The sequence below is a fragment of the Amaranthus tricolor genome, chromosome 14 (genome assembly GCF_026212465.1).
Source record: "Amaranthus tricolor cultivar Red isolate AtriRed21 chromosome 14, ASM2621246v1, whole genome shotgun sequence".
NCBI classification, from domain to species: Eukaryota; Viridiplantae; Streptophyta; class Magnoliopsida; order Caryophyllales; family Amaranthaceae; genus Amaranthus; species Amaranthus tricolor.
The window spans coordinates 4,274,528-4,302,499 of record NC_080060.1 but is presented as its reverse complement, the minus strand read 5'-3'; the positions used below and the strand labels follow the sequence as shown (position 1 = coordinate 4,302,499).

The 27,972-nt window shown below is 33.9% G+C and overlaps 4 protein-coding genes across 13 annotated transcripts; 2 read left to right on the top strand and 2 right to left on the bottom strand.

Moving 5' to 3' along the window:
- The first annotated feature begins 76 nt into the window (after positions 1–76).
- On the top strand, positions 77–5,532 carry LOC130800397 (ATP synthase subunit gamma, mitochondrial-like). 5 transcript variants are annotated; one of them, XM_057663901.1, is made up of 8 exons: positions 77–231; positions 911–955; positions 1,065–1,217; positions 2,042–2,155; positions 2,278–2,405; positions 3,394–3,516; positions 4,709–4,830; positions 5,085–5,532. In XM_057663901.1, exons 3-8 carry the CDS (start codon positions 1,076–1,078, stop codon positions 5,230–5,232), a joined length of 777 nt encoding a protein of 258 aa, XP_057519884.1. In that variant the 5' UTR covers positions 77–231; positions 911–955; positions 1,065–1,075; the 3' UTR covers positions 5,233–5,532. The 5 variants fall into 5 exon arrangements, with proteins under 5 accessions (XP_057519884.1, XP_057519882.1, XP_057519881.1 ...); XM_057663899.1 differs by lacking the exon at positions 911–955; XM_057663898.1 differs by having other exon boundaries at positions 911–1,217.
- Positions 5,533–5,673: 141 nt separating this feature from the next.
- LOC130800396 (uncharacterized) lies at positions 5,674–11,987 on the top strand. Of its 2 annotated transcripts, none has more exons than XM_057663894.1 (4): positions 5,674–6,404; positions 6,951–7,926; positions 8,997–9,412; positions 11,044–11,987. In XM_057663894.1, exons 2-4 carry the CDS (start codon positions 7,101–7,103, stop codon positions 11,683–11,685), a joined length of 1,884 nt encoding a protein of 627 aa, XP_057519877.1. In that variant the 5' UTR covers positions 5,674–6,404; positions 6,951–7,100; the 3' UTR covers positions 11,686–11,987. The 2 variants fall into 2 exon arrangements, with proteins under 2 accessions (XP_057519877.1, XP_057519879.1); XM_057663896.1 differs by lacking the exon at positions 5,674–6,404 and adding an exon at positions 6,421–6,543.
- Positions 11,988–12,367: 380 nt separating this feature from the next.
- On the bottom strand, positions 12,368–18,740 carry LOC130800398 (glycine-rich RNA-binding protein 1-like). Of its 3 annotated transcripts, none has more exons than XM_057663902.1 (5): positions 18,596–18,740; positions 17,139–17,283; positions 16,986–17,054; positions 15,471–15,577; positions 12,368–13,224 (listed from the first exon to the last, which is right to left on the bottom strand). In XM_057663902.1, exons 2-5 carry the CDS (start codon positions 17,272–17,274, stop codon positions 12,763–12,765), a joined length of 774 nt encoding a protein of 257 aa, XP_057519885.1. In that variant the 5' UTR covers positions 17,275–17,283; positions 18,596–18,740; the 3' UTR covers positions 12,368–12,762. The 3 variants fall into 3 exon arrangements, with proteins under 3 accessions (XP_057519885.1, XP_057519886.1, XP_057519887.1); XM_057663903.1 differs by lacking the exon at positions 18,596–18,740 and adding an exon at positions 18,548–18,594; XM_057663904.1 differs by lacking the exon at positions 18,596–18,740 and having other exon boundaries at positions 17,139–17,302.
- Positions 18,741–24,457: 5,717 nt separating this feature from the next.
- LOC130800395 (exocyst complex component EXO70E2-like) lies at positions 24,458–27,509 on the bottom strand. 3 transcript variants are annotated; one of them, XM_057663892.1, is made up of 3 exons: positions 26,963–27,509; positions 26,742–26,796; positions 24,458–26,520 (listed from the first exon to the last, which is right to left on the bottom strand). In XM_057663892.1, the coding sequence occupies exons 2-3, from the start codon at positions 26,788–26,790 to the stop codon at positions 24,662–24,664; spliced, it is 1,908 nt and encodes a 635-aa protein (XP_057519875.1). In that variant the 5' UTR covers positions 26,791–26,796; positions 26,963–27,509; the 3' UTR covers positions 24,458–24,661. The 3 variants fall into 3 exon arrangements, with proteins under 3 accessions (XP_057519875.1, XP_057519874.1, XP_057519876.1); XM_057663891.1 differs by having other exon boundaries at positions 26,742–27,509; XM_057663893.1 differs by having other exon boundaries at positions 24,458–27,509.
- Positions 27,510–27,972: the final 463 nt, after the last annotated feature.

Here is a 27,972-nt window from a genome sequence, read left to right as displayed (position 1 = left end):
ACGGTTACCATCTTGTATTATATAAATATTGGTTGGAGTAATGAAATGACAACACAAATTATACAAATTATTCCCGTATTATAGTTTTCTCAAAACGCCATTCCATCCTCAAATCTATTCTAAGAAAGCAACAATGGCGATGTCAGCTTTGAGACGCGAAGGAAGGCGTCTTTCCTCTATCATTTCTCCTAATCCCATCAATACTCTTCGCTCCCCTCTCCGCTCTTCCGAGTACGATCTCTATTCTCTCGCTGATCTTTTTTTTTTATTTGTATTTTGAATCGCTATTAGCTAATATATGATTGGAAATAGGGGTTTGATTAGGTCAGCGAAGTTCTTCCCCGTCTTCCAATCTTGATTTCTCTCTTTTCTCTGAATCACGGAAATGATTTTAATATATGGATTGTCCATATGTGTTTTGATTTATGTGCTATAACCAAAAGTTTTCGCACTATTTTTATCTGACGATGAGGATGAAATTCAAATTTGATAATATCTTTTTATTAAGGTTTTGATAGTTAAGAGTCATCTGCTGTTATTGATCTAAAATCTAAATGGTTCAATATTTTTGGAAGAACTGATAATCATACAGCTCATTCTAATGATAGTAGTAGATTGTTGGTATTTTAGTTTGGAAGAGGACATATGGTTACTCCGACATGATATTTGGAGTTCTCTTGAGGATTTTTTAATGGAAGGTAGTCGAAGCCGTTCGATAAAATTTAATTATTAAATGAAGTTTTGAGAGAATTTGGGTTATTGAGTTAATCAATCATCAATGTATTCCACCATTCTATTTAGCAGCTGCTTCGCAATAAGGAAGCAGGTGCTGTGGGAATATTTATCTGCATTAGGGGTGTTATTATATGACGTGTGTGGAACTTACCTTTTGGTATGGTATCTCTTATAGGGAGCAGACATTTTTGGGAGCTCGATGCATTTCAACTCAGATTGAGTATGACGTAGCAAATGAATAATGTGTTTTGTGGATGACATTCCCCTTCCCAGGGTTTTGTAGGGATTTAACTTATGGCTTCATTACTTGATTCATATGACAAATGCAGTTAGAAATCGCATGAAGAGTGTTAAGAACATCCAGAAAATCACAAAAGCAATGAAGATGGTTGCAGCTTCAAAGCTAAGACAAATCCAAACAAAAACAGAAAATTCCCGTGGCTTATGGCAGCCTTTCACAGCACTTCTTGGGGATACTCCTAGTATGAATATGGTTTGCTTTTATTTATTGCTTGTTTGAAGTTTTCTGGAGGTTATTTTCCATCCTATAGTGGTGCTTGTTACGTGTGATGCATATTGAATCAAAACACCAATATAGTATTTCTGAATAGCACAATTTGTTAAATTTAACAGTTTTCGTTCTTTAATCATCACTCGTTGTAAGTTTTAGACAAGAAACTTTCAACTTGGGATTTCTGGATCAGTTTAGATTCACATTTTATTTGATGTTACTTGGTATTGTGATAAATGTGATTGGCTTATGTATGTATTGAGCTGGTCAAATAATACTCCCTCTGTCCCAGCCTATGTGTCCCATTTTTTTACATTCTTCATCAATTAATCCCAATGTAAAGATTATTAATATTAATTTTTTAATAATATTTTATGCTAATTTAGAGATATTTTAACTTAAATAAATGCATTAACATGTGTGACAAACTAAATGAGACACATAGGAAAGGACTGAAGGAGTGTTATTTTAGGAACATTTATGACTACCATTGATGTGCTTGTTTGGTAGTTGTCTTTTTCCTATGTTTGATGCCATGAAGACTTATGTATGATTGCATGCAGACGAAATTATGTTACTTCATCTATACCAATAATCTCACGTTTATTTGTTTTGGTTCTTTTATTGTTATTGTTGCTTGTATTTGTTATTTGCTCTTGCTTTTGAACTTAATAATCACTAAGATTTACTTTTTTTTGGAAAAGTTGTATGGCTGTGATTTGCAATCTTGTTTTTTAATGCTGTTCATTTATCTGGTCATAAGGTTATTTCTTAATTGATTTATTGCTGCTATAGGTGTTGATGAGAAGAAGAATGTTGTCATTACAATCTCTTCTGACAAAGGTCTTTGTGGTGGTAATAATTCCACTTCAGTCAAAACAAGTAGAGCTATTCGCAAGATTAGTGATGGTAATTGTTATTTTAGAGCAGTTATATTATAAAATTGTGTTTAGCCAGACTAGTAGAGTAGTAGCATTGCTCTTCTGTGCTACACACAATATTATGTAATGGCTTGCTGATGCTTGCTGCAGGCCCTGATAAAGAAACAAAGTATGTTATCTTGGGAGAGAAGGCCAAAGTGCAGTTGATCCGTGATTCTAGGAAGGACATTGAGCTCTGCATAACTGAGCTGCAAAAGAATCCCCTAAACTATACTCAGGTTTTCTTATGCCCTTTACTTTATCACACTCTCTAGTAACCCAACAAGCTAAATAGTGAATCTTATTCGTTGCTGTCATTATCATCTGATGAATTGGTCAAGCCAATTTAATTTTAGTGCTTTTCTGGTTGATAGCTTTTTGTTAGTTGGTTGCCCTTTTGATGGTTGTTGATTTTTTATTTACATGAATTATACATCTCTAAAGTTGCTTCTGAAGACAAAATGTGCTCTCGTTGCTTTAATTAAGACAATGTTGCCTCAAGGCATGTCCTGTAGAAGAATCTTGGCATTCAGTATGACTAATGTATAGACCAATTTATCTTGAACATGATAGATGATCTACAAAATAGAAGCGACCTTTTGTCTTTTTCAGTTTTATAGTTTTTCTTTCAAGCTTCGGGACCTTGTGATGCTAGTGCTTGTCACTTGTAAGATATACCCTGAAATACTTGCCATTTTCAGCTCAGAGTCTATTTTTTCGGTCCAAATCCATACCACATTTAGCTACAAACCAAACTAAACCAAACCAATTGGAATTAAATTTGAAAAGTTCCAAACAATAATTTCAAACAAAATCTTAATCGAAAATAGAAAAACATTAGTTAGAAAAATTATAAAAAGTAGCTCTTGTCTAAGTGGGTTTAGAGGTGTTGGATGTAGGTAACTTTATACCGTTGTAGTAAAGATGTTTTTTTATTGTCCCTTGTTTGCATACATCATAAGCAATTTCACATATATGAAAAATGATTTATGATAATTCGAAACCAAAATATAAATCTTTGCCTCTTTGGCGTCATCGAAAATGAACATTTATGGACTAGTAATAAGTACAAATTAAAAAAATGATGGCTTTCTAGAAAAGTTGTAAAATAAATTTTTCCTTAGTTTGTCATCTTGTTACTAGTTTACTTAGCTAGCGGTAGATAACTAGATATAATTTTTCTTTTGTTGACCAATAAATGAATGGTCTTTGGAATTTCCTTTACAGGTGGCTGCACTTGCAGATGATATTTTGAAGAATGTGCAGTTTGATGCCTTGAGAATTGTGTTCAACAAATTTAGTTCTGTTGTTTCATTTGTCCCGACAATGTCAACTATCTTGTCTCCTGAGGTACAGTATCTAGCAGGTGAAATAACTGCTATATGCCTATATTTTTTAGGAAAAATTGTCGGGAATAATCCCATCTATTGACGAACCGCTGTGAATAATCCGTAGTATCAATTATTTATTAATAACCCTACCTTTCCACTATTTTTGCTCGTAGCACCCCCTATAAAAAAGTAACCGGCTAATTCAGGTTACAAACTAGTTGTTGCAAGTGTTCTTCTCATTCCTTTTTATGTCTTCATCTTGTTCACCCATCTTCTTCCTTAACCGTAACTTTCTTTATTCTTATTCTTCTTCACCTACTTTCTTCATTTTTGCTCTTCTTCTTCTTCTTCTTCACCTACTTCCTTAACCCTAACACAAGTTCCTTTTTTTTTTTACTTTTGAGAATATGAACTCTAATTGTTCCGCCACCCATAGTAGAGCTTCAAATTGGAATAATGGGGTCAGATGTGAGCATGGGTATATGGCAAAATTGAAGGTGGCTAAAAGGGGTTCTCGGCCTAGAGAAAAGTTCTATTCTTGTCCAAATTGGCCTGTAAGTAAACCTCTTAACATTGTTGTTTGAAATTGGTTGTTTGGGGTTGATGAACATTGCTTATTTTTCGAAATCATTAACATAAACATGCAACACGTTATTGAAATTCATTACCAATTTGATTCTACTAGAACAATGTAATGATTAAAGTATCAAAGATTAAAAGGAATTAACTTACCATGTTGATGGGGATTCTTTTTGTGAATGAACTATATAGAACTCTAAATGCTAAATATTGTTCCTTATTTACAAGATGAATTTGTATGCTATAATGTCTTCAAGAGAAGTTCATGATTACTTGCCTTGATTGTGCGATTTTCTCCCTCCTATATATTGTGCAAAAACAAGGCCACATCGTATTGTATTGTCTAGTTCATAAAGTTTTCAAATCTAGCAAATCGACTGCCTGCATTGTAAAGGTGTAAAACAATTTCATTCAAGGCTGGTTCAAAGAATATCTCATGGTTTAGCTTGATATTGGTGGTAAGACAACTGCATATACCCCTTTTATCACATCACCATGACCGTTACCACAATCGTTATCAGTATTGCAGTTTTGCACTATGCAGTCCTACTTGCTTGCACATGCCACAATTATTGTGTCTGCCTGCCTGGTGCCTTGTCCGAGTAATGCTGATACCCTTTTCTATGTCTCAGGTGATGTTTAATGCTGTCTTGGTAAATGCATGCAGTGAGCAAGGTGCAAGGATGTCTGCCATGGATAGCTCAAGCAGAAATGCTGGAGATATGCTTGTTCGTCTCACACTTACCTATAACAGGTTTAGTTATCATTGCATGGAAATCTTATTGTTCTTGCCTTGTTGGTGTAATTGAGGAATTTTGGCAAGCAATCTGTATATAAGTGTTGCTGGTGTTGGCGACAGTATAAAAAAATAAATAAATAAATAAATAAAAAAGATGAAATGAAGTTTAAGGCTAGAGACTGCAACATAGTTTTCTTGTAATTGTTTTTGATCATTTACCATCATATTTGACTATTTGTGGTTGATCTTTTGCTTGTGATGATTTACAGGACACGTCAAGCATCAATTACCACCGAACTTATTGAAATCATTTCTGGAGCATCTGCTTTGGATCATTTCTGGAGCATCTGCTTTGGAGGGCTAGATGAGTGCAATTACCGATTGCGGTTTCCCTTGACGGTGATGAAAATAAGTTGACAGTGTAGACTTTGTTTAGCATTTCTGCTATCTATCCCTTCGGAGAGCCCTGGACTTCTGCATAATAATATCCCTGATAATTTGTTTTGGGAACATCAGATAGCATTTTTTTCTTTCCGAGGTTTCTGAATGGGATTATTGAAAATTCTGAAATGTCATGTTAACTGTTGAGGGCTTACGCGAAACAACAAATGTTCTTGTGGTTGCACAAAATGCTGAAGGTGCTGGCTATGTAATGTCTTCATTTTTGAACGAAGATATTGCATCATACATGCTTTTAATAGTGCCGAAAGGCACGTTTTTGCTGTTTTTCTGTTTTGAGTAGATCTTTTGGTTGCAAGTGTATATGCTGTTTTTGTCAAAACTTAACTGGATCGTTATAAGTTTTTGGTTCATCAACCACCTTGGAAGATCCTGATTTCGCAATTTGGTCAGATTTCATGTTTGGTGTTGGACAACTTGTTGTATACTAAAATCGCTGTCAAAATTATAAGTATTAGTTTTTTTGCAAGTAAAATGACAAGTTGCAATATTACTATTAGGCATTAGCCACAAATGTATGGAGACAAATATTATTATGTCCAAAAAAGTCCCTAACAAAGGATTCTTTCAACAAACCAAAACCTTAAGGCCAAAACCAAAGGAGAATGCAAAGCGGAAAAGGTTCACTTGTTCATTTGCACAACAAAGACATCATTTTGTTCAATTCTCATTTTAGAGGTAATTAAAACAGATACGAAAATTTGATATTTATCTGATTCTATAACTGAATTCATATTGATCCGAATTTAAAAATTTTTACAAATTATGTGACTCGATTATTAATTGATTCCAAACATCTAATTTGAATCAATCTAATTAGTCGAACGAATACCACTCTACACAGTACACAACTTCCTTTTTGTTTCTAGGGAATTTTCAACTTTAATTTTTTCAATTTTCAATTTTCAATTTTGTACTCTTATAAACAATTTTTGCCCAACCATTGAAACATTATCACTCGCCTTCTCCCTTTACCCTCTACAGAAAAAAAAAAAGGTCTGTAATTTTAGTCCAACTAATTCCAATAAAAAAATTTATCAAAAAAGAAAAAAAATTTCCTCTCAGAACGTCTCTTTTTTGAAAGTATCAATATCATCAACTACAGTACTTTTCTCTATCTCTGCATTAAAGTAAGCTTTTTTCTCTTCTATTTTATCAGCATTTATTGAAGAAAAGGGAAAATTGTTGAAACTTCATTTTGTTTATCAGTTCATCAGATTCACATACAGTTGTATAATAATTAATGGGTTTTCTGTTGCTTTCAAATGGGTATCTTTCGAATCTCAAACTTTATTTAATTAAATTTTGATGGGTTCTCCATTTTTTTCCATTTTCTATAGTGGGTTTTCTTCATTTTAAGCTTTGGAAGATGAAAAGTAGGAGTACTTTTTTCTGATGTTGTTCAGCAATTAGGGTTAATTACAAATTTTTGTTCTTGCTTGACATTCAGTTGTTCTCATTGTTCTGTTTTGGTTGACCAATCTAATTGGAATTTTGGGGTTCAAACTAATATTTTTGTAGTATTATAGGGTTTTGATTTGTGGGTCATAGGAGAAAAGATAAGAAATTGCATTACTAACTTGATTTTTGTAGAGATTTTGTCACTTTTTTTTCATCTCTTGAGAGTTGTGACTATACAGAAGCTTATATTTGGATGAAATTGGTTGTTTTTGAAGGATTTTGCTTAATACATATGGAGTTTGTTTGATTGAGATTATGAGATTCTTGAAAACTGTATGCCATGGCACCTGGACAATGTAGAAGTTGATGTTGTGGGTTACTGGAATGTGGATAGCTAATTAGGTGTATTAGAAGTAGATAAAGGAATGCAAATGGATTTGTGGGTTGTGGCAGCTGCAACTGGTGCTGGATACTTGGCTAAGTATTGGAAGAATGTTTTAGGGGATAAAGAAGGTTCATCAGGAACTCCTTCTAGAAGTTCTTTTCCTGATAATACTGCCCCGTCGATGAATCAACAGACTGGTGATAGGACTAGACCAAGCCACATATTCTCTCAAATCGATTCAGCTCAACAATATTTTAGTGAGGCTGGAAAGGGTGATCATTCAAATGAAATATTTAGGAGGGATGATCCCTTTGCTATAGATATGGCTTCTTCAAATGCAATCGATCATGAGAAACGAGTTGAGAAGTGTGAGGAGTGTTGGAATGTGTCTAGATTAGGTGCCGACATTCCTGATATACCTGAATATTCCTCTTCAGAAATGGGGTTTTCACATAGTTTCGGAAGTAGGAAATGCTTGAGAACTAGATGTCTCCAACGCCTTCCTTTGCAATTTATTAAACCCCGGACTTCTCTAGACAGTTGCCTTTTGGCTCAGATGCAAAGGCAAAGAGAATATGCAGAAATGGAAGAGCATATTCGTACTCCCCTACCTTCACCTTGTACTCCTGCGTTAAGGCCATTTGTTATCACTGATGGAATTCGAGTAATTAGTAGAGCATCTGGGGATTTCAGAAATGAACTGTACAAGGAAGTACACCCGAGATCAGATGATGAAGTAGTTGGGGTTTCTCATCTGCCACAAATCATCACTACTAAGAGCTCAACGCAAAAGCTCAACAGAGGCAAAACTCGAATGGGAACGTCAAGTAATGCAATGAAATCAAGTCAATTTGATAAAAGTGATGGTAATTTTTTCTCTTTATCAAGTTAATTCATTTTTGTAGTCAAGATTATTGTATCTATTTAGCCAAGAAAAGATTGATATAAAAACTGAAAGTGTGTTTTTAGCTTAGAAAAGATTGATATAAAAACTGAAAGTGTGTTTTTAGCATAGAAAAGATTGATATAAAAACTGAAAGTGTGATTTTAGACTTTACTAATATTGATTGTTTATTCCATATCGAATTTTAAGGATCGCAATAAAGGCAGCCAAATAAAAAATTAATTTATCCAAATTTTGTTAAGTAATTCCTCTTAAGGATTAGAATACTTGAGTTTCAGCTAATTATCTTGCATACAAAGTGGAATCTGCGTGATGTGTTTATGTTGTTTCTACTTCCTTGTAAGGTAGTATTTTTTGGAATCTCAACATGCTGTCCACTGATGGGGGTATTTTGTTATAGATTGAACTCCATCCGCTATTATTGTTATATTTGTAGTCTTGAAGACGCGCTTCTAGCATCATTCAGTATGGTAAATTGGAAGAAACATGTGGTCAGTTTTTCCAAATATGACACCAAGAATGCAACGCAGTGATTATTGAACTTAGGAATGAGTGTATTTCTTTTAATTGCGTAAATATAAACTGTAGCACAAGTTTGCGTAAATAGAGCCTGCAATACTGGCCAACCCAGAGATTTGTCTGCAGGACGTAAAAAACTTGTGTTTATAGGAGTACAAGATCGCTTTTTATTCGTAATGTGATATAATTTATTGACATGAATGTTGAGAATCAAAGATAAGGCATACAACTTTCCCAACAAATCTTAAATAACCCTCTGACTGCGCATTGAACAAATATGATACCAACTTCTGTTTGTCATCAATTTATTGATGAAAATCTCTCTGGCTCATTTGTGTCGATTTGCATGGTATCAATAGGCGATATTTTGTTGTCTGTATATATTTGATGGTTAGATTCTGAATTATTGACCTCCTTTAACCGTATTTTTTTTTAAATTGTTGATCTCTTTTTCCCTTTTTTTATGATTTGTTATTTTTCAGTTTGTTACCGTAACATTGTGACTTCTGTCAGGATCCTTGAGTCAAGTCCTTTTCTGCCTTGGGATATCCATCGGTGTCATGGCTTCCCTATTATCTAACAAAGTGGAAGTGGAAAAGTTGAAGGACCGTTTGAAGCAAAGTGAAAATCTGGTTGAAGATCTTCAGGAAGAATTGGAGATGAAAGATTCATTAACCGTCAGAGAGCTTGTTAACGATGATGACTCACAGGATATACATGAACTTTCATTTACTCATGAGAAAATGAGTTCATTCTCCAACCAAGCAGATATGGGTGTGCCAATAAGATATGCCAATGAAGAATCAGCAAATTTGGAGAAAATTGAGTCGATGAGTAAAATCGAAGCAGAGCTTGAAGCAGAACTAGAAAGGTTGGAGCTAAGCATGAAAGGATCAGCTTTGAAAGGAAGAAACTCAGATGCTTTTGAGGTACGTACCACTTCTTTGTCATTCACTCTAATTCTCGTTGTATCTGTTTGACAGCAGTATTTTTTTCTAGATAAGCTTATACATTTACTTAAATCACCGTGACGTTTGTCTTGAGGCTTTTTAATACACATAGAGCTCCCATCCAACCCCCCCTCCTCCACCCTAGGGGCCCTAGGCAAAATGAATTAATAGTAGATTCCATTATACTTGAACCCGTATTTCCTAGCTTCAACAAATTTATAAAAATGCTTAAAATCTTACGAAAACCCATAAAGACAAATACTTGAAATTGAGAAACAAAGTATAAAATAGAAACCCATAAGTTATAAAAGAAAAAAAATCAAAACCCACTAGTTTCATCATTAACTTAGAAGTAGAACTCATGTGATTTGAATTTGCTCTAAAGTGAAAAAATTATTCCCACAAAAAAATTCATTAACTTAAGATTGAGGCAAAGGAGAGGCCATTAATGTTTCCCAATAACCATTTTGCCCCTCACATTTGCTAATCACCTTTAATCACCAACCACCCTTCAAAAACAAAATGGATGAAACCCAGAAAATTGATCCCACAATCACATCTACAGTATGAAATTTGTACAACAATTTAAAAGATGTCCTTACTATAATCACCAACCACCCTTCAAAAACAAAAATTGAAGAAAACTCAGATTATAACAAAAAAAATAAAAGAACAAATAATAACGAAAGAGTTGATCCAAAGAGAAGAGAAAGTAGAGAAGAGGGAACTAAATCAGTACTTTAAATTTAAAAGCCTTTCCCCCTAAGGAGAAATGAAAATGAGAAGAAAAATATGATGATTTTTACTGTCTTTTCCCATTCTCATCTTTATTTTTGAAAACTGACGAAATTTTGGGGCCTTTTGGTTTCAACAGTTTTGGGCCCCTTACAAAGCTAATTTCTACCTTTAAAACCTGAGCCCTGGGCGGTGACCCTTCGTGCCTACCCTCAGGGCCGGGCCTGACCATTTCTCTTTTATTTTCTGTCCTCATTCCTTGCCTATGTTGATATACTCTCATCTTATGAACTTCAAGCTGTTTCAAATACAGGTAAGAACTTAAGTTACATTGATTTATGCATGAGCGTTGTGTGTGTGAGTAATAAATATGGTAAAAACAGCACTAAATATATGGTTTTTTATTTGTGTTACTGTATCTTTCTAGTATTACAAAATTATAATTTATGAAATCACCTAAACTAGTATTCTATTAGTAAAGCATTGCTCTAGCTATGAGAATCTTGGTGTTTTCGAGGGGAAGGGGGAAGGAAAGGAGAGGGCAAGGGAAGGGGGGGAGCAGTTGTCCCTTTTCTGATTTTGTGAAGCTTTTATCTGATGCCTTTGAAGTCATGTAGTGACATCTACCGCTGCTATGAGCAGCTTGTTCATAAACAACTAATTCATAACAACAAGTTGTTTCAACCAGCTAGATTTACCAAACATTAGCATTGGTTGGTTTGACCACCCAACCCTCGATTTGTATCAAAAAAAAGTTTACTTGTCTCAGCATGTTGATTTGCCTTATGAACTGCTTTGTATCTTCTACGACCCTTGAGCGGTTGAGCCTTTTACACAGTATTATTAATACTGGCATAAATTCATTTATGATGCAGTTACACCAGGAACTTGATCAGGATATCGGCGAAGAACTGGTGCATGGTGAACTAAATGCCGATATATTCAGAGGAAAATCTAGCTCAGAACCTACTCCTCGATCCATGAAAGATGGTGTGTCCCCTCGTGAGCTGAGCTTGCGCTTGCATGAAGTCATTCAATCAAGATTGCAAGATCGAATTTGTGAGCTTGAGGCAGATCTTGCAAAATGCCAGAAAAGGATACAACACTTGGAACTAGAGAAGAACATTTGGAGAGATGCATCTCAAAGTGAATCCTCCTCCTTGGGCAGCCCTGTGGCACGACCTCTCGTAATGAATCTGTCTGGGGATGCACTTGATGCGTATAACGAAGCATACGATGAACTTACCCAGCTAAATGGATCCCGAAATGGGGACTCTTGGAATCACGGTGGCAACCAGCAAGACGATAGTGTACTCTCGTCTAATAAGGATATAGTTGGCGAGCTAAATGGCATGCAAAATGGTGGAAGTAAAACATTGCCAAATGAAAGCAGCCCAAATGATGATGATTGTGGAGATGATGGTGATTATGATATGTTATTGATCAAGCAGATTGTTGAGAAAGCTAGGCAAGGCTCTCCAGCTATTTTAAAGGCACAAAAAGCTATGTATGGCTAAATACCGTTAATGATTAGAATCATCATCATCAACCCAGTATTCTGCACTAATGATAATTAGAATGAGAAATATAATTCTTTTGGTACATTGTATAAAAGGATCACACTTATTTCTTGTAGAGTAGTAGATTTTTTGGACACTTTGCTTTTGATTACTACAAACCGATGAACTAAGAAGATTACGATCCAAATATAAACATTGTGACTCGATTCTAACTGTATATTTTGTGGTATTTTAATGAAAATAGTTTATATTTTTATTGCGTAAAAATTAAAAACAATTCTCGTGCACCATGAAGAGTTGATTTGAGTCGAGTTAAGTTGAGTTTTATCAGAATTATATAATTGTTAGCATCCCGAGTTTTGACTTGGTTCTAATTGCTCTTACTATAATCGAAATTTTAACTAACTTGTGCAAGCTCAATACTGACTTTTCATCAAGTCTTTTTCAGTTTTTGAGCCAAATACAAGTATCCTTGCTAATTCTTGTTGTCTTGAGTCCAACTAATACTATACAATCAAACCTCATAGCAACATTCAATATGTGTCGATTTAAATACTGAAACAGTACAACCACACAATAAGAGATACAACTCAAAATGAACATAGACTTCTCTTTTAGAGTCCCTAGATCAGCAACTAGGATAACATTAATTATGTACAAATAGTCGCATACTGAAAGCTGCAATACGTCAAAGCCTTAATTCCAAAGATTAAGGTCGCACTCTTGTCATCACTCTGTATATTACGTTTTTTTCGGCAAAATCAATTCTTAGGCTGGACAGCCGGAGTACCAATCGAATTAAATGCAATTGTGAACTACAACTTTACAAGATTACAACGGGTCACAAAGGTAATAAGATCAGGATGAGAGGCTCACACAGACAACGAAAAACAATTCGGAAAACCTTTATACTTGAATTCGCATTGCAAAGAGTTCAACACAACAAGAAAAATAGAAGGTCGAATATGGAACTGATGGTCGTCCTAGCAGTAAAATGGATGACAGCCATCATATTTTTATCTCGGATGCAAAACATTTACGTTGCCAGCCTTTAGAGACGCGTTCCATAAAATATCAAGCCCTCTTATCAAAGTCATTAGGCTCATAATCATCCTTAGGCTCAAAGTCTCTAATATCATCACCCAAACCACCACTGGAGTTGCTGCCAAATTGGTCTGCAAAACCAGTCTCCACAGCACCACCATCAACGTAAGAATCATGTCCACCAACTTCACCAGCAACACCGTAGTTTCCAACAGAGTTCTGATCATTAGGAACATACCCACTACTGTCACCTTCATGATTTTGTCCACCGTAACCACGACCACCATAATTTTGCCCTCCGCCATAACCACCACCACCACCGCCATAATTTTGTCCTCCACCATATCCACCACCACCGTAATTTTGTCCCCTATCATATCCAACACCACCCCCATAATTTTGCGCTCCACCATAACCACCACCACCATAGCCACCTTGACGTGGCGGTCTTTCATCAGCATATTTCACACTCACTCTACGACCCTGCAAATCCTGAAGAAATGACAAAGAAATGGTCACACAATTCAACGAATAACATTAAGAAGTAACTATTGAAATACTTAAGCTACTATACACAACTAACATGAGCAACAACGGAACCTTTGTTATTCCTTGCGTATTGCTAACCCTAAAATCTCAAAGATACAAGAGGATTATGGAACATGGGCTTCAGATAGAGGCGGACCCAGCTTAGCACCTGGGGTTGCATGTCAAAAAGGGAATTTCTAAAAAAGTTGAGCTACTAAGGAGTCGAACCCGTGACAGCCTAACCTCAAATTTTATGTGGAATATATTACCATTGAACCAGAAACATCTTAAAACAATATTATGAAAAATAATTGTTCCTGCTTTCTAATTTAGTGCACAAGTCGTGCTATTACTGAATAATTAATGCATGAGTCATTCTAATGTAGAAGTACTTCTTTCTAATATAATACTAATTAACTCAAAGAGAACACATTCATAAAATAGAAACGCTTTTCTAATTATGATAATTAAGGTTTTTTATTTTTGAAATGAGATAATGATTATGTATGTATTGAAATTGATCGGTTTTATAATTTCAACTTAATGGAATTATTTGAATCTAGATCAAAGTTGATTTAAAATTCAAGTGTAAAACTATGATTGATATTCAACTTGATCAAGTAAATTTAAATGTATAAAACTATGAATTGAATTTGTTTATATTTTCAGTTCAATTGAATTTCTTAATAGATTTAAAATTTGTTGTGGAATATGAAGATACTACATTGATAAAATTATGATCATTTATTTGTATTGACTATTAAAATTTTCATATTTGATATTTGATATCTAATGTTCATAAAATTTTTTGTAAGTTAGTGACTAGTGTATATTGAATTTTCATATTTGCTATTAAAAATGCGTTGTGTAGTTGTATTGGGTTGGTGTATCAAGTTATGTGAGATTTAGACGATGTAAGTTGTTATATTATAGTGGTAAATAAAATTATGACACAAAAATTTTTATTAGGACCCATGTTATGTAGTTAGACGTATGGAGATTGAGCTCTTGAAAGCTAGATGATCACAAGATTTTGGTATCCCTTTATATGAGAGTCAAGTTCATGGAATAAAAACTCCCCCGTTGTTACGTGACGCCCGTTATATAACCTGTTTGAAAGTTGTCGCGACGTTAAATCCTGTTACATAATGGTGCATGAAATTTCACGTTCAGAACGCCATGTTGACCGTTATATAACGTGTAACGCTCGTTATTTTACCGTTATTACAATATTTCACCCCTACAACGTTATTAGTCTTACCGTTAAAATTTTATTAATACCCATTAACTTTAATTATTACGATTACTTAAATTATAGTTACTCACAATTTTAGTTAATAACAAAATAATCAACTAATACCTAATAAGTTAATTAATTATACACCAAACGAATCTCAAATATTGTAATTATAAAAGCTAGTAGCATATTATTGCATAATAATAGTAGTTTAACAACAAAAATGTAATTATAAGTTCAAAACCCCTTATGTGATTTTTTTTTTCTAAAATCACACCGCATTGGCCGCGATTCGTGTTATTTCTCCATTAAATCCATTTTCCGTGACACCGCGACCGTTTTTGCAAACGCATCCGCAACCACGATTTTTTTCCATGATCAAGATAGAAGATGGTCTATTGTTAAATCTTGTAATGAGTTAGAAGAGTATTGTCTATGTTCTGCTTTATAATCCATTTGTCTCTCATGTTATATTATGCTTTCTTTGTTAATTTGAATCTAGAAAAAAAATTAAACTTCACGGACTCATGATTTATGTTCTGCATTTGAGTGATACGCAATAATAATAAATGCTCAGGCACTATACAAGCATAACATTGAAATGATGGAAATTGGAGCAAAGCAAGGAAGGAATTATATTAGATACTGAAACTGTGTACTCTAAAGCATTTCTCCACGCAAAAAAAAAAAGGACATAAAATTTCTATCCTCAACAGATTGGACTTAGAAGTGCATGCCAGCAATGCGTTCTTTTAATATTTATTACTAAGGTACTCATATAGTCAAAGTAAACATGAATATGAGTCCAGATGTCTTCCTGGGCAATTATTAGAAATTATGTTTTGGATTCACAAGTGTCATGTGTCTATACTCATGGTAAAGGTGCCAAACCAAACACTTCCACTGGAGGTAAAAGAAGACTACGAATAATGAAGCAAAAAACAAGAATAACCAAACCAGAATAAAATAATACCTGCCCATCCAGAGCCTGGATAGCACTAGAAGCCTCTTCACTTGAAGCAAATGTAATAAAACCAAATCCTCGAGATGTCATTTGCTCACGATCAATAATAACTCTAGCTGCAAGAGAAATACAGAATATGTCAAATAATTGTTCATAGGGTTCGATCCCTACCCCGAAAGTCTACTCTACTACAAATGAGGATCTGTAAGGGAGTGTTAAAACTTTTATATTGTGAACATTTGATGGAAAATGCACAATTTAGAAAAGTTGAAGGTTGGAATTTGGAACTCAGAGGAGCTTAAAAGAGAAAGAAGTGTGCTGAAGATAAAATGGATGACAGGAGTTAAGATCGGCACAAGTCACAACAAATTGGGATATAGAGAAACATGACATAGATAAGAATGAATGGAGGAAGAGAATATTAATATATATATATATATGGACGATTATCCAAGTAACTCTTAAAGTAGTAGATGACTATTGAAGATAAAGACCGAGTAAAATGCAATCTTTGTTAGCAACGATATGTCATGTTAATTTGCTTTGGGCATTTGGCTCACATAGCCAAACCCATATAGCCAAGCTCATATAATTAGAAATAAGGCTTTGGAAATACTGTTGTTTGTGAACTAGTGAGGGAAACATGTAGGAGATACATAACAATTCCATTTACGAAACAAAGTTGCAGGTCCGTACAGAAAATTCCCCCAAAGATCAGATAAATAAGCCATAGTTTTTAGCTATTTCAAATGAACTTGAGAAATTTTCAACTTCAATTGAGAGTAACCCAAAATTCTTTGTAAATTAGAATGGAAGTCATATACTTATATCCACTAGCCATCCATGACCCATCCAACACTTTCATTTGATAGAGTTTCAGAGTACAAGTACGAGAAAGGGAAGGGAAAGAGGAAGGGATTATGTTTTTTCCTCAATAGTATAGAGATAATGAAGTTCAAGGAAATGCAAGAGAGAGAAATGGTTCACTTCTTTCTTTGAAGAGGCAAATCTCTTCAACAACGAAGAACTTAAGTATGGATGGAATCATAAAGTTACAGCAGCTGTAGCATTAGTACTTGTTTTTTACCAGATCCATCATTATTGTTGCTTGTACTCAAATCTCTTGCCTATCCTGATTTCTTGTAATCGAAATAGGGCAAAGACTGTTCTGCTTCCCTCTACACTTTGTTGTGTACTTGTTGTGCGAGGTGGAAGACAATCTAGTACACTAAAAAGAGCTGAAGCTATATCTAATTTCACTTAGTTGTCTACTTATCCTGCACTAATGGCGAACAACAGCCTTGAAACAAGCATATAATGAGAGACATCACATATTTTGTCCTCAATGGCCTACTTTTCAGTGCACAACTAGTAATCCTGAAGCTTTGATTGTAGCTATTCAAACCAGATAATAACTACCACAAGGATATATCCGAAGCAAAGAACTAGGGAGTAAATCAACTAACTAATCGCCACCATTGGGCAAGGCAATTTCAAAATGTAGAGAGAAAAAATGATATACACCTTCAATAACTTCACCATATGGAGAGAAAGCTTCCCGTAAAGATGTATCATCTACAGCATATGGGAGACCTGCATTTAAGCATATATGTGTTTAGAAAAAGTCGCCGACAAGCCAAAGCTCAATTGTAAATGTTTAAGAAAGAGTACAGATACCTCCAACAAAAAGTCTTGAAGAAGACATGCATCTTAATGCCTGATAAACTGAGAGGTTCGTTGTAGAAAATTGTGGGGTAATCTGCTTGCTCATGTTCTGTTTAAGTATATTCCCAACTTTACTGAAAAATGCCATAGCTGCAGCCTTCAAATGGAAGTCAAAATGAAAAAGGTCAACAAAATAAGTCCCTTGATCCACCACACTACAATCATCAAGTATCATTTGAATTAAGCCATGTATCAACAAGCCAAAGGAGAAAAAACATTCGACCAGGTACATAGAACAAAACCTAAATCAACCATCAAATCAAGCAAAACAACTTCTATTTGACATTCAGTGAACAGTCCTTCAAATAAAATTAAACATAGGCATGAGCCATGCCCAGCAAGGCAATGGCAGTTTCACACCTGGTGTGGCACAGAACCTGCAGAGTCGTTCAGCCAAAGCTAGGGCACTGGCACAACACAGCTGGCCAAAGAGCCAAGTCATGCCACAGACAACACGTTAACTGATCCACCATATTTTTTCTTTTTTTTGTTGGAAAAAAAATGGGTTTGGTGGGCTACGGAACTCATGTTGAACAGGCCATCTATCCAATACCCTGAGGCTTGAATGCAATACACACAAAAATTTGTCCCTTATACGGTTGTACAGTGCCTAAAGCCAAAGAGGTCTCAATAGGAGGAGCACAATGAGCGACGGCTCAAACCCAAACTTGCGAGGGGCCCTCTTTTTAGAGACCCCTACCGGCCTACCCGCATATAAAAAGTTAACCATGATTTTTTATAACTAAGCTATAATACAACCTCATTATACGAATCGTCGATCTTTTGTGTCTAGCTAATTTATTTGTGACAATCTTGTTTAAAAAATCTTGCTTAAATTTCTATCCTCCCCATCGCTATGTTGATATGACTCTCATTAATCCACTTATTATTCCTATTTATTACTCCTACTAAATCATCAAACTTTTTTGCTCGTATTATAAAAAAATGAAGCAAAATTTATATTCATGTATATAAGTACCAACGTATAATTTTTGGTCAAAGCCTTATAAATGTTCAAGACCGATCAACCTGGAGCAGGCTGTGCTAGCCCAGCTCGTGCCAATCCTAGATAACATGAAATAAATCCTCATTAAATAGACATTTATCTTAGTAAATAGTGATAAAACACTTACGATTAGCAAATAAACATTTTCTTCTCATAATTAATCAACAAAAGACTATCTAATTATCCCAAACTATAACATGAAGTGAAAAAAAATATAATGAAGCTTAACAAAGAAATGCAAACAAAATTACAGACCAACAAAAGAATTATCACTCAACAGAGAAATGAAGAACAGTAACAACGACAAAAAAAAATCAAACAATAATCATTGGATGATAAAAAGATTACAACATACGGATTATTCAAAAATGATTCGAGATCAAAGAGAGCGAGAGAGAAAAACCTTGAGATTTGCTGATGAATGATGTTTTGATTTGAAGATTAAACCCTAACTAGGGTTTTTGTCCGAATATATAAATCTTTAAAACTTGGAGAGGTAGAGATATTACTCAATGGAGAAAGGTGTATAATAATGATGGTGGACATATCGTATATTGATCGTTGATTATTGGTATGTAATCAATATTGATTATTGGTATGTAATCAACATTGATTATTAAAAAATCAGTAAAAAAAAGCCAATTTTAATTGATAAAAATCAGTTTTTATTAGTTAAACTAAATAAGACCTTAGTGAACATTATTTTATTGTACACTATTACATACTTTAGTCGTGATGTTACTCTTAACTTTTACTCCTATTTTCTACTATTACTAGCCTACTATGTACCGTAATGGGCGGTATGTTTGGTCGCGTGTCGCGAGTTTTGAAATATAAAGCTACAGTTTTGGAACACAGGCCGCGACTTAGTATGCGAGCTGCGACTTGTGTAGTTTTTTGCGGGTTTTTAGTTTTCGCATGTTCTTTTGACGGTTACTTATTTTTTAGGCCCGTTTTTTTGTAATTGTTAACCTAATTTTTTTTTATCAAGTGATATACTATATAAACCCCTCTTGTAATTAGAATTAGGGGATAATGCATGAAACACAAAATGAGGAAAACTAAGAGAGAAAAAGCTTGAAAAGCCATTGTTGTGGTTTCTCATTCATCTTGTAATCTCCCAATTTATAGTGAAAAGTTTATTCTCGGTGCCGGTGGATGTAGCTATCACATTGATAGTGAACCATGTTAATTTCTCGGTATGATTTCTTTTGTGTTTGTTTGAATCTTTATTACTTTTCGTTATTGTTTTCGATCTTTACTTTCACTGTCGCATAACAACTTTAGTTTAGAATCATATTCATAGCCATTAAATCGTATTTTTAAAACACTAGAATTTAAAATATAGGAGTATTAAAAGTTGACTATACTTGATAAATAAATAAAAAGTATATACTAGAATACGACTACTAAAATTAAATCTCCAAGTTCCATGTGTAGTGTTCAAAATGAATTTATTGCAATCTAATTGAATGAATAATATGGTAATTCACGCTTAGAATAATTAACTGAATGTTTTTAGAAGCTAAATTGAGTATATTAATTAATTTTAATAAGAAATAGAAGTTAATTCAAAAAATAAATATCTGGATTGAAGTAAATTATCAAATATTTAGATTGAAGAAATTACCTTGATTAACATGAGACTCAAACTAGTATAACAAATTTACTAAGATAGACAAACACAACTACTTTTGATCACCAAAAAAAATGACATATACTCCTAAGACATATCCTTGTGTCTCCTTTTTTTTATTTTGCAATAAAAAATAACATTTAAAAGTGATATTTATTTTTAGCAAACTTTAAAAAATAAGAAAGTATTATAAAATGATTTTTTTTTTTTTAAAAAAAAAAGAAATCCTATAGATTACATCAAATAAAAATCAACTATAACTCCATCAATTAAAGACGAAACGCTAAAAGCTAATCAGTACTATCCGCTCTGTGTCTCCCTCCACTATTGATTCACTAAAATAAGAGTATTTTTAATTTGTACTTGGAGTATAAGATTAAAAAAAATAATAGATAAAAATAAATATGTTAATAAAATAAAAAGAGAAACTAAATTCGTAATGTAATTAAAAAGACAATATAAAATATAACAACTAAAAAAATTAATTCATAATTAAAGACAAAATCAAAATAAAATGTGCTTCTATGGTAAGCTCATGGTGGAAAATAGAAGTCACTTATACATAGTACTACTCAATTACAATTGTTTATTTACAAAAAATTCTTACGTCAAAATTCCAAATGTCATCTAATTCTTAAATTTGTGTATATTACTTATTTTGTCTTACTCATTTTGTATTAATTATCATTTTAGTTTTTCTTACTTATTTTGTACTCATTATTTGTATTTTTGGATAATGATTCAATACTTTTTTTATTCTCATTCATACATTCTAATTCTCTTTTAATTTGATCCACATAATTTATTTTTCTTTTTTATTTGTTACCAATATCCACTTTTTTAAAAATCATAATTTTTCTCTTTGCCTCCAATTGAACGAGACAAAGGCAGTATTTTATACCTTCTCCATTCCATAATACTTGCTATTAAGTACTGATTGTAATATTTTTTCATACAACATATACAATTAATTGCAAATATTTGATAATGAATGATCGTACTTGAAAATGGTAGTAGCAAGCCTGTATTGACCCTTGACTATTGAGTCATGTCTATTGGTGTGAAACCAAATAATGTCAATATCACGCAATTAGGAATTTGATTCTGTTTTATTTGTCGCCTTAAACACGTTAAAGATCTTACATTTTAGAAGTATTTTAGACTAAACCATATATCATCATTAAATTAATTTTGTGTATAGCATTAATTTTTTTTAAGGTGTATATAGAATTATTTTAAATTACATTAACTCAAAATTTAAAATTAAAGTTTTTAAATGAAAGGATTTGAGAGTCGGATTTTGATTTAGTTGGAATAAGTATCACTTTTTTTCGAGTACAATTTTTGTTTAATTTTCACCTAATCAGCCTCTTCTCTCAACTGACCCTATAACATAAAATAATCAGTTGATCGATTTAATCAAGTAAAAGTCAATGATTTGTATAAAAGTGTTTCACAATTTGTTATAGGAGACTGTTTCACTGTTTATATGTTAAATAGTTCATATAATACAAATTATAAGAATATGAAATCTTTGTTTTAAGGTCGTCATTACAAAAAAAATGTTGAAATTTTTTTATTAAATTTATTATTAACTTAAAACAACTAAATGCATCAATGTTAAATATTTTTCTGTTCTTTTAAACTTGCTTTTTTATGTGTTAATTCTTTATAATAAATTTAATGGAATGAAAATTTTTTTTTAATGTATTTTTCTTATTTTTCTCGGATTTTATGCCCTTTTGGGTAATATACGTGTTTAGCTTATTTTTGTAGGTTTATGTCTATTTTCGAATAATGGGTATTGAGTAGGCCAAACAACCTCAAGCCACGTCGAGTCACCAAGTGTTAGCTAAAGAAAAGAATAGAAGACGAAGAAAATAGTAACTAGTTGGTTGTTCATATAGGATGAGTGTCCATGCCTGTGTAGCAAGGGCAAGGTTCATTCCTCTTTGATCATTAGTAGCACCCTAGCACGTGTAATTAGCATGGCTGCCAGTGCAACGCGGACACCCTAAGCTAGCATGTGCTAAACAAGCGAGCTTTTAAAATAGTTTTAACAACTTAAGGCTCAAAGTCTCTAATACCAAACCACCACTGGAGTTGCTGCCAAATTGGTATTTTGATTTAGTTGGAATAAGTATCACTTTTTTCGAATAAAATTTTTGTTTAATTTTCACCTAATCAGCCTCTTCCCTCAACTGACCCTATAACATAAGATAATCAGTTGATCGATTTAATCAAGTAAAAGTCAATGATTTGTATAAAAGTATTTCACAAATTGTTATAGGAGACTGTTTCACTGTTTATATGTTAAATAGTTCATATAATACAAATTATAAGAATATAAAATCTTTATTTTAAGGCCGTCATTAAAAAAAAAGTTGAAATTTTTTATTAAATTTATTATTAACTTAAAAGTCATCAAAATCAATTGTAGGAATCTGGAACATATGAATACACAAAGGAAATAAATGCTTATCAATAGTTGTAGACTTGTAGTAAAACAACTAGATGCATCAATGTAAATATTTTTCTGTTCTTTTAAACTTGCTTTTTTATGTGTTAATTTTTTATAATAAATTTAATGGAATGAATTTTTTTTTAAATGTTATAGCTATATTAATGAAATTGGAGAATTTAGAACAATTTTGTGTTTACCAAACGCTTCAAACAATAAATGTGATTGGTGTGATTTATTTTAAATTATCCTTAATTCTCTATTATCAAATAAGTTTATTAACTTTTCTTTTAAGAGAAATCACTTATTCTTTTTCAAAGCAGGTAGTGGTTGATAATATACGTTCATGCATATGACATATGAGGTGTGGGGTCTTTAATTTGGAAGTGTATGTGCTGGACAATGTCTTCAGTCTCAAGACCTTGAAAGAGGAGAAACTCCAATTATCATCATAAACGAAGGATAGGATAAAGCAATCAGGACCCCTTCAGAGGTCCAGGCTCCTTGGAAGGACGACATAGCTCCTGGAAGACTAAACTTACTTCTAAGCTAAGATTAAGACTACATGACTCACAGAAGCAGTAGGGTCATATCAAAAGGACCCTGGCATAGAATGAAGAACATAAATACCTGCAGGATGATTGATCCTGCAGAATGATGACAAAGGAAACGATGACATGGCAAGAAGCAACTGCAGTTATACTTAGAAAAGCTATCAACACTTGTATAAGGTAAGACACCATACTTACCTCGTACCCTATCCGCAAATCACCAAACACGACATAGGCTTACAAAATATTCTATTTCTCTCTCCACTGATCCCGAGAAAGATTTCATTTAAGATAAAAGTCTAAACTGCCATTAGGGTTTTGGGAACCTCTCCTAAAGCCCACCTCTATAAATATACAATGCCATGCATCACCAAGGGTAACGTAACTTTTACCTTGAAACCCAAGCATTATTCTCTCGTACAGAAATAGCTCTAATTCCTTATAAACTTTATTAGCAATCATCTCGAAACCCTTACGGACTTAATCATCGGAGGAAAACACGGTGAAACAGTCGGAAAAGCAACTCAGACCTCCCCAGTAGTTCATATACACTGTGAACCTTAAAAAGCATTCTCTTCATCTTTGTTGAGAGTGTTGATTGTTCTCTCCACAGCCGGAACAGGAAGCAATAGATTCACTAATCACTCACACTATTACTCTCTTTATACGTTTAAATTTGCTATTAAAAATAATATTTTCAGTATTAAATTTTAAGCACAAAGTACAAATTAATTACTACTACTATGTAAAAGTCACCCTAAGATTTATTTTGTCAAAAAAATGTATATTTTTAGCAATCTTAGATAATATTAATAGTGTGTCAATTTTGATGGATAATCTATTTGTTTTCGTCTATTCAAATTAATAGACTAGATTGCTCAAATTAAAGGCAAAGTCAGAACTTTAAGTGAAGAGGTTCAAAATTTTGAATATTAACATTAAAAAAAGGTTTTTAAAGTGAACGGTATTGAAAATTGATGTGAGGTTAAAGTATTTGAGCGGTTTTGTTATGTTAATGACAGGCCAGGTGAGTATTGTGATTCAAACATACATTTGAAGTAATTTGTAGGCAAGATTCCTCGTGTATAGTTATTATATAGTACAATGTCACCAACTTTTTAGGGTGGGTCGTGGCCAACTTTCGCCCACTAATAACTTTGATTAAGGCTCAAATATTTTCCATTAATCGCGTTTAAATGAAGTTTTAGTTTTCCTTAATTTTGAATGGCGAAAATTTATCAATAAATCTTCTTTTCAAAAATCTTAATTGAAGTAAGTACACACGAAATAATCAATCACAAAAACTATCAATAAAGATTAAAATGATAAAGGGAAAGAAGAAAAGGGCATTACCAACTTGGATGATTTTGTTGATCTCAAGATTGCTACACTTTTCTAAGGACAAGCCTAAAGTTAAAGCACACCCTCCAAAAGAAAGCTTTTTCTAAGGACAAGCCTAATGTCAAGTATTGACCAAAAGCTTGAGATGTCCTCCAAAATGATATAAAACACAGGGATTTTACACTTATATAACGCAGGAAATATCAGTACGATTTTTGAAGAACTTTAAGACAATGCAATGTGCCGTTGTTTTTGCACCATATTTCAGGATTTCTGTGACAGAATGCAGCTTTCCATTCAACATCTATGCATCAAAAATTACAAATAGCACTATGTTATGTGCCAATACATGATCAGAGGACATACAATAGCAATCATCTCACACATTAATGCAACGAAACCGAGCGAATCTACAACCAAATTAACAAAACAAAAAACGATGTCTACAACTCCATTGAATTTCATTCGTTTTCACTGAATTCATCTTCTGCGGTAATTCAACGATTTCTGAGATCCTTCGAAGAAATCTCGAAGTAGATTTTCCAAGTCATCGGAATCATACTTGACATACTTCTCAATGTCGTACTTGCTATATCTTCCTATGAAACTCTGATAGGCCAAAATCACCTTTTGAGAGATCGAAATCCGTAACTCTTCCTTGAGCTGTTCGTCTCGTATAAACCACCCGGTTTGGCTCCTATACACCTCCTCAAACGCAACACTGAAAACCCGAATCTTTTCTTTGAGGATCACCTTAACCCCTGAACCCGATCCTGGTGGTATTCCGTCATCCCTAAGGGACGCCACGACATTGCTCCAAGTACTCCTAACGTAGCTCGTAGCGTGCTGTTGATAGTTCACTATCTGTGTTCTGATCCATTCATCCCCGAATATCTTCTGCAGCTCGGAACCTATCACTTTTTGCTGGATGTAATGTGCATTGTTCATGAGAAATACATGCTGCAAGGCTGCATCCTTGTACAACTGAGACTTCTTCTCGAGGTTCGACTTCAATTGGGCTGCAATCGACCGAAGATGAATGGCTAACAAACTTTTCTCGGGTAAGACCGGGTCTGAGCTCGTGTTCTCCTTTCCCTGTAGGAGAGTGTTGAGAGTTTTGCAGTAGTCGGGTAAGTAGACCGTGATGTAATTCATGACATAGCTAGAGAGCGGATGCACGCCTCCACCCGGGAAAGGATCAGTTGAAGGATCGGACAGAATCACATTCCCAAATCCTAAAAATGTCACTCGAGCAGACTCGCCTAGTCTTTCCATGACCTCTTTAAACTCGTTCATCACGAATGAGCCTCCCTCTACCGCGAATAGGGAACTGATTTTCTCCTTAACTTCTGCTAAAACCTCGTACATATCGAGAAGATAAAAGAGCTTCTCGGGTGTGTGGGGCCCAAGAGCAATAGCATGGCCGAAGTTAAAGAGACAAGTCACAGAAGACTTGGTAATGTTGATCAAGCACAGTGATGCATGAGGCTCAGATTCCCCGAAAATCTCATCGCAAAGCTGTTTCTCAGCCGAAAAGTAGACTTGGACAGTAGTTCTTAGAACTTGGGTCCAAATCTTGATCTTGGAAGCCATAATCTCCCACGGCATCTTGATCAACTCGTCGATGCTAACCGTCTCCATTCCAAGCCCAATCAAGCACTCTTCCAATGCATCCTTTTGAGTCTTTACATACATCTCACAAAACTCCTGATCATACTTTCCATCGAACATAACTTTTCTGATCGACTTCAGAAATGGGATCGATTCTGGGTCAATCAAATCCAAAATAGTATCGCCTTGTGAAGACGAAACAGCCCCATCTACCCCATCATCCTCAACCTCACTCGAAACACAGGCTTGCCTTCTATGTGCAAGAATATGTGCCAATTCCTCCTCTAATCGCGCCATAGCGACTTGCAGGATATCCTCGGCTTGGGCAGTGACATCAGTAACATCTTCCTCTACACACAAACTTCTAAATAATCCCAACAAACACACAATTTCCTTGACAGATTCAATGTACTCCCAAGCCACTTCCGGGCCAGATTCCCAAATAGTATCAGTTTTCGATTCCCAACCCATGATCTTCTTATGGGCAGATTTCAGCTTCTCTTTTGCATCACTCAATTGTCTATCTCTCAAGATTTGAACAGATTCACTAGTATTGCTCTCTAGGGTTAATTCAGACAATTTTGAGTCAAGATCTGCTAAAATCCTCCTCATATCATCAGGTAAACTATCATTAGCCTCCAATTCCCTCAAAAGATTATGGGCTGCTATCAAGCTTTTTTGTCTAAGATGATTTGAAGAAATCATACCAACATTTGTATCCTCCATACCTATCATATTATTATGAAAAAAGGAACCCTAAAGTTTAACTTTTCAGGGAAAAAGTGGGGAAAAAGGAATTTGACTTTTGATTCTTGAAAATAAACTTATGGGTATTAGAAAAAAAAATGAGAATCAAACAATACCCAATAGTTTTGTAACAGATAAAGGTCAATAGGAAGACATTTTAATCAAAAAAATTACAAGAATCAATCGAAGACTTGTAAAGTACCTTTGAATCTGCTTACTGGAAATTGGATTGTGGGTATTAATCTGATCATCCAATACTATCAAGAACAAAATTTTTTGATGATTAGTAAACAAACAGATAAGGTAAGAATCAAAACTAGGGAAAGAAAGAAGGTAGAAAAATAGTATATGAACAAGAATCAAGAATAGCAAATAGTCCACTACCGAAGTTGAGATCTTAATATTAAAAAACAAATTTAATACCTATCGACAACAAATTATTAAAAACCCAGATAGAAAAATTATGAGCAGAACAACTAGGACTCAAGAAAATTTGCTTGAAGTTGAACAATCAAACCCAGAAGCTGACAAAAGTAGTAAAGTCAAGTGGGTTTATAAACAAATAATAAAAAATAGGTGGACAGATAGCTTTACTGTTTGGATTGAAGAATAAGATATTAAAAAAAATCTAAAGAATTAGGGTAAGAATTTGTCAAGACATATTAATTGCCCTTGAATTTGACTAAAAAACATGGGATTTTAAGGGCAGACAAGGTGATTTGCAGGAGAAAATATGAAAAATGAATACAAGTAATTGGGATGAAGATAATAATACAAAATTAAAGAAGGGTGGTTAAGAGATGAGATGACTAGAGTTATGGAGAAACAAAATTCTTGGTGTTCAAATTTCTCTGCAAGTTCCTTGGATAACTTTATCTTGATCCTGGAGGCTGGATGGAACCAACCTAGGCTTGACTTTTCAAAATGTTAAAATGTCATGACTCATGAGTGCTATGGTCAAACTTTCCTTCCTAGTTCCTACCCCATTTGTTGACACGAGGAATTGGTTAATTGAACTAGGTTTAAGTTATGGGCACGATTCGATTTGGGGTTGATTTTGGTTTGATTGGGGTTCGTTTCGATTTGATCAAAGAAGGATCATATTCATATCGGTTCTCACCGTTTTTAGTTCCATTGCCAATCAAGGGGAACCACCACTGATTCTAACTTGTTCTTGATTGATTTAAATCGGCATAACCGCCAGTTTATATTTATAAAGTTTTATAAAATAAAAATCATATATAAATATTATTTCAACCAATACGAAATTAATTTCAAATAATTAATGTATATTATCAATCATCACTTCTTATGCTTATCTTCATAATCTTAATTCGTTTACACTTTTACTTGCTTTTTTTAGTCCATGATATGAGTTTTCAACTTTTTGCTTCCCCTGTTATTATTTCTTATGTATCTCTAGCTTGAAGGCA

Bases quoted from the DNA above. Each gene is read 5' to 3' on its own strand.
- LOC130800395 (XM_057663891.1), bottom strand. From the start codon at position 26,790: ATGATCAGATTAATACCCACAATCCAATTTCCAGTAAGCAGATTCAAA. The intron at 26,521-26,741 runs GTACTTTACAAG...ATAATATGATAG, and splicing joins TCCAGTAAGCAGATTCAAAG to GTATGGAGGATACAAATGTT.
- LOC130800396 (XM_057663894.1), top strand. From the start codon at position 7,101: ATGCAAATGGATTTGTGGGTTGTGGCAGCTGCAACTGGTGCTGGATAC. The intron at 7,927-8,996 runs GTAATTTTTTCT...GACTTCTGTCAG, and splicing joins TCAATTTGATAAAAGTGATG to GATCCTTGAGTCAAGTCCTT. The intron at 9,413-11,043 runs GTACGTACCACT...TTTATGATGCAG, and splicing joins GAAACTCAGATGCTTTTGAG to TTACACCAGGAACTTGATCA.
- LOC130800398 (XM_057663902.1), bottom strand. From the start codon at position 17,274: ATGGCATTTTTCAGTAAAGTTGGGAATATACTTAAACAGAACATGAGC. The intron at 17,055-17,138 runs GTATCTGTACTC...GCTTAAATGCAG, and splicing joins TTCAAGACTTTTTGTTGGAG to GTCTCCCATATGCTGTAGAT. The intron at 13,225-15,470 runs GTATTATTTTAT...TCATTTCTTCAG, and splicing joins TCCAGGCTCTGGATGGGCAG to GATTTGCAGGGTCGTAGAGT.
- LOC130800397 (XM_057663897.1), top strand. From the start codon at position 895: ATGGTATCTCTTATAGGGAGCAGACATTTTTGGGAGCTCGATGCATTT. The intron at 956-1,064 runs GTATGACGTAGC...TGACAAATGCAG, and splicing joins TGCATTTCAACTCAGATTGA to TTAGAAATCGCATGAAGAGT. The intron at 4,831-5,084 runs GTTTAGTTATCA...GATGATTTACAG, and splicing joins CTCACACTTACCTATAACAG to GACACGTCAAGCATCAATTA.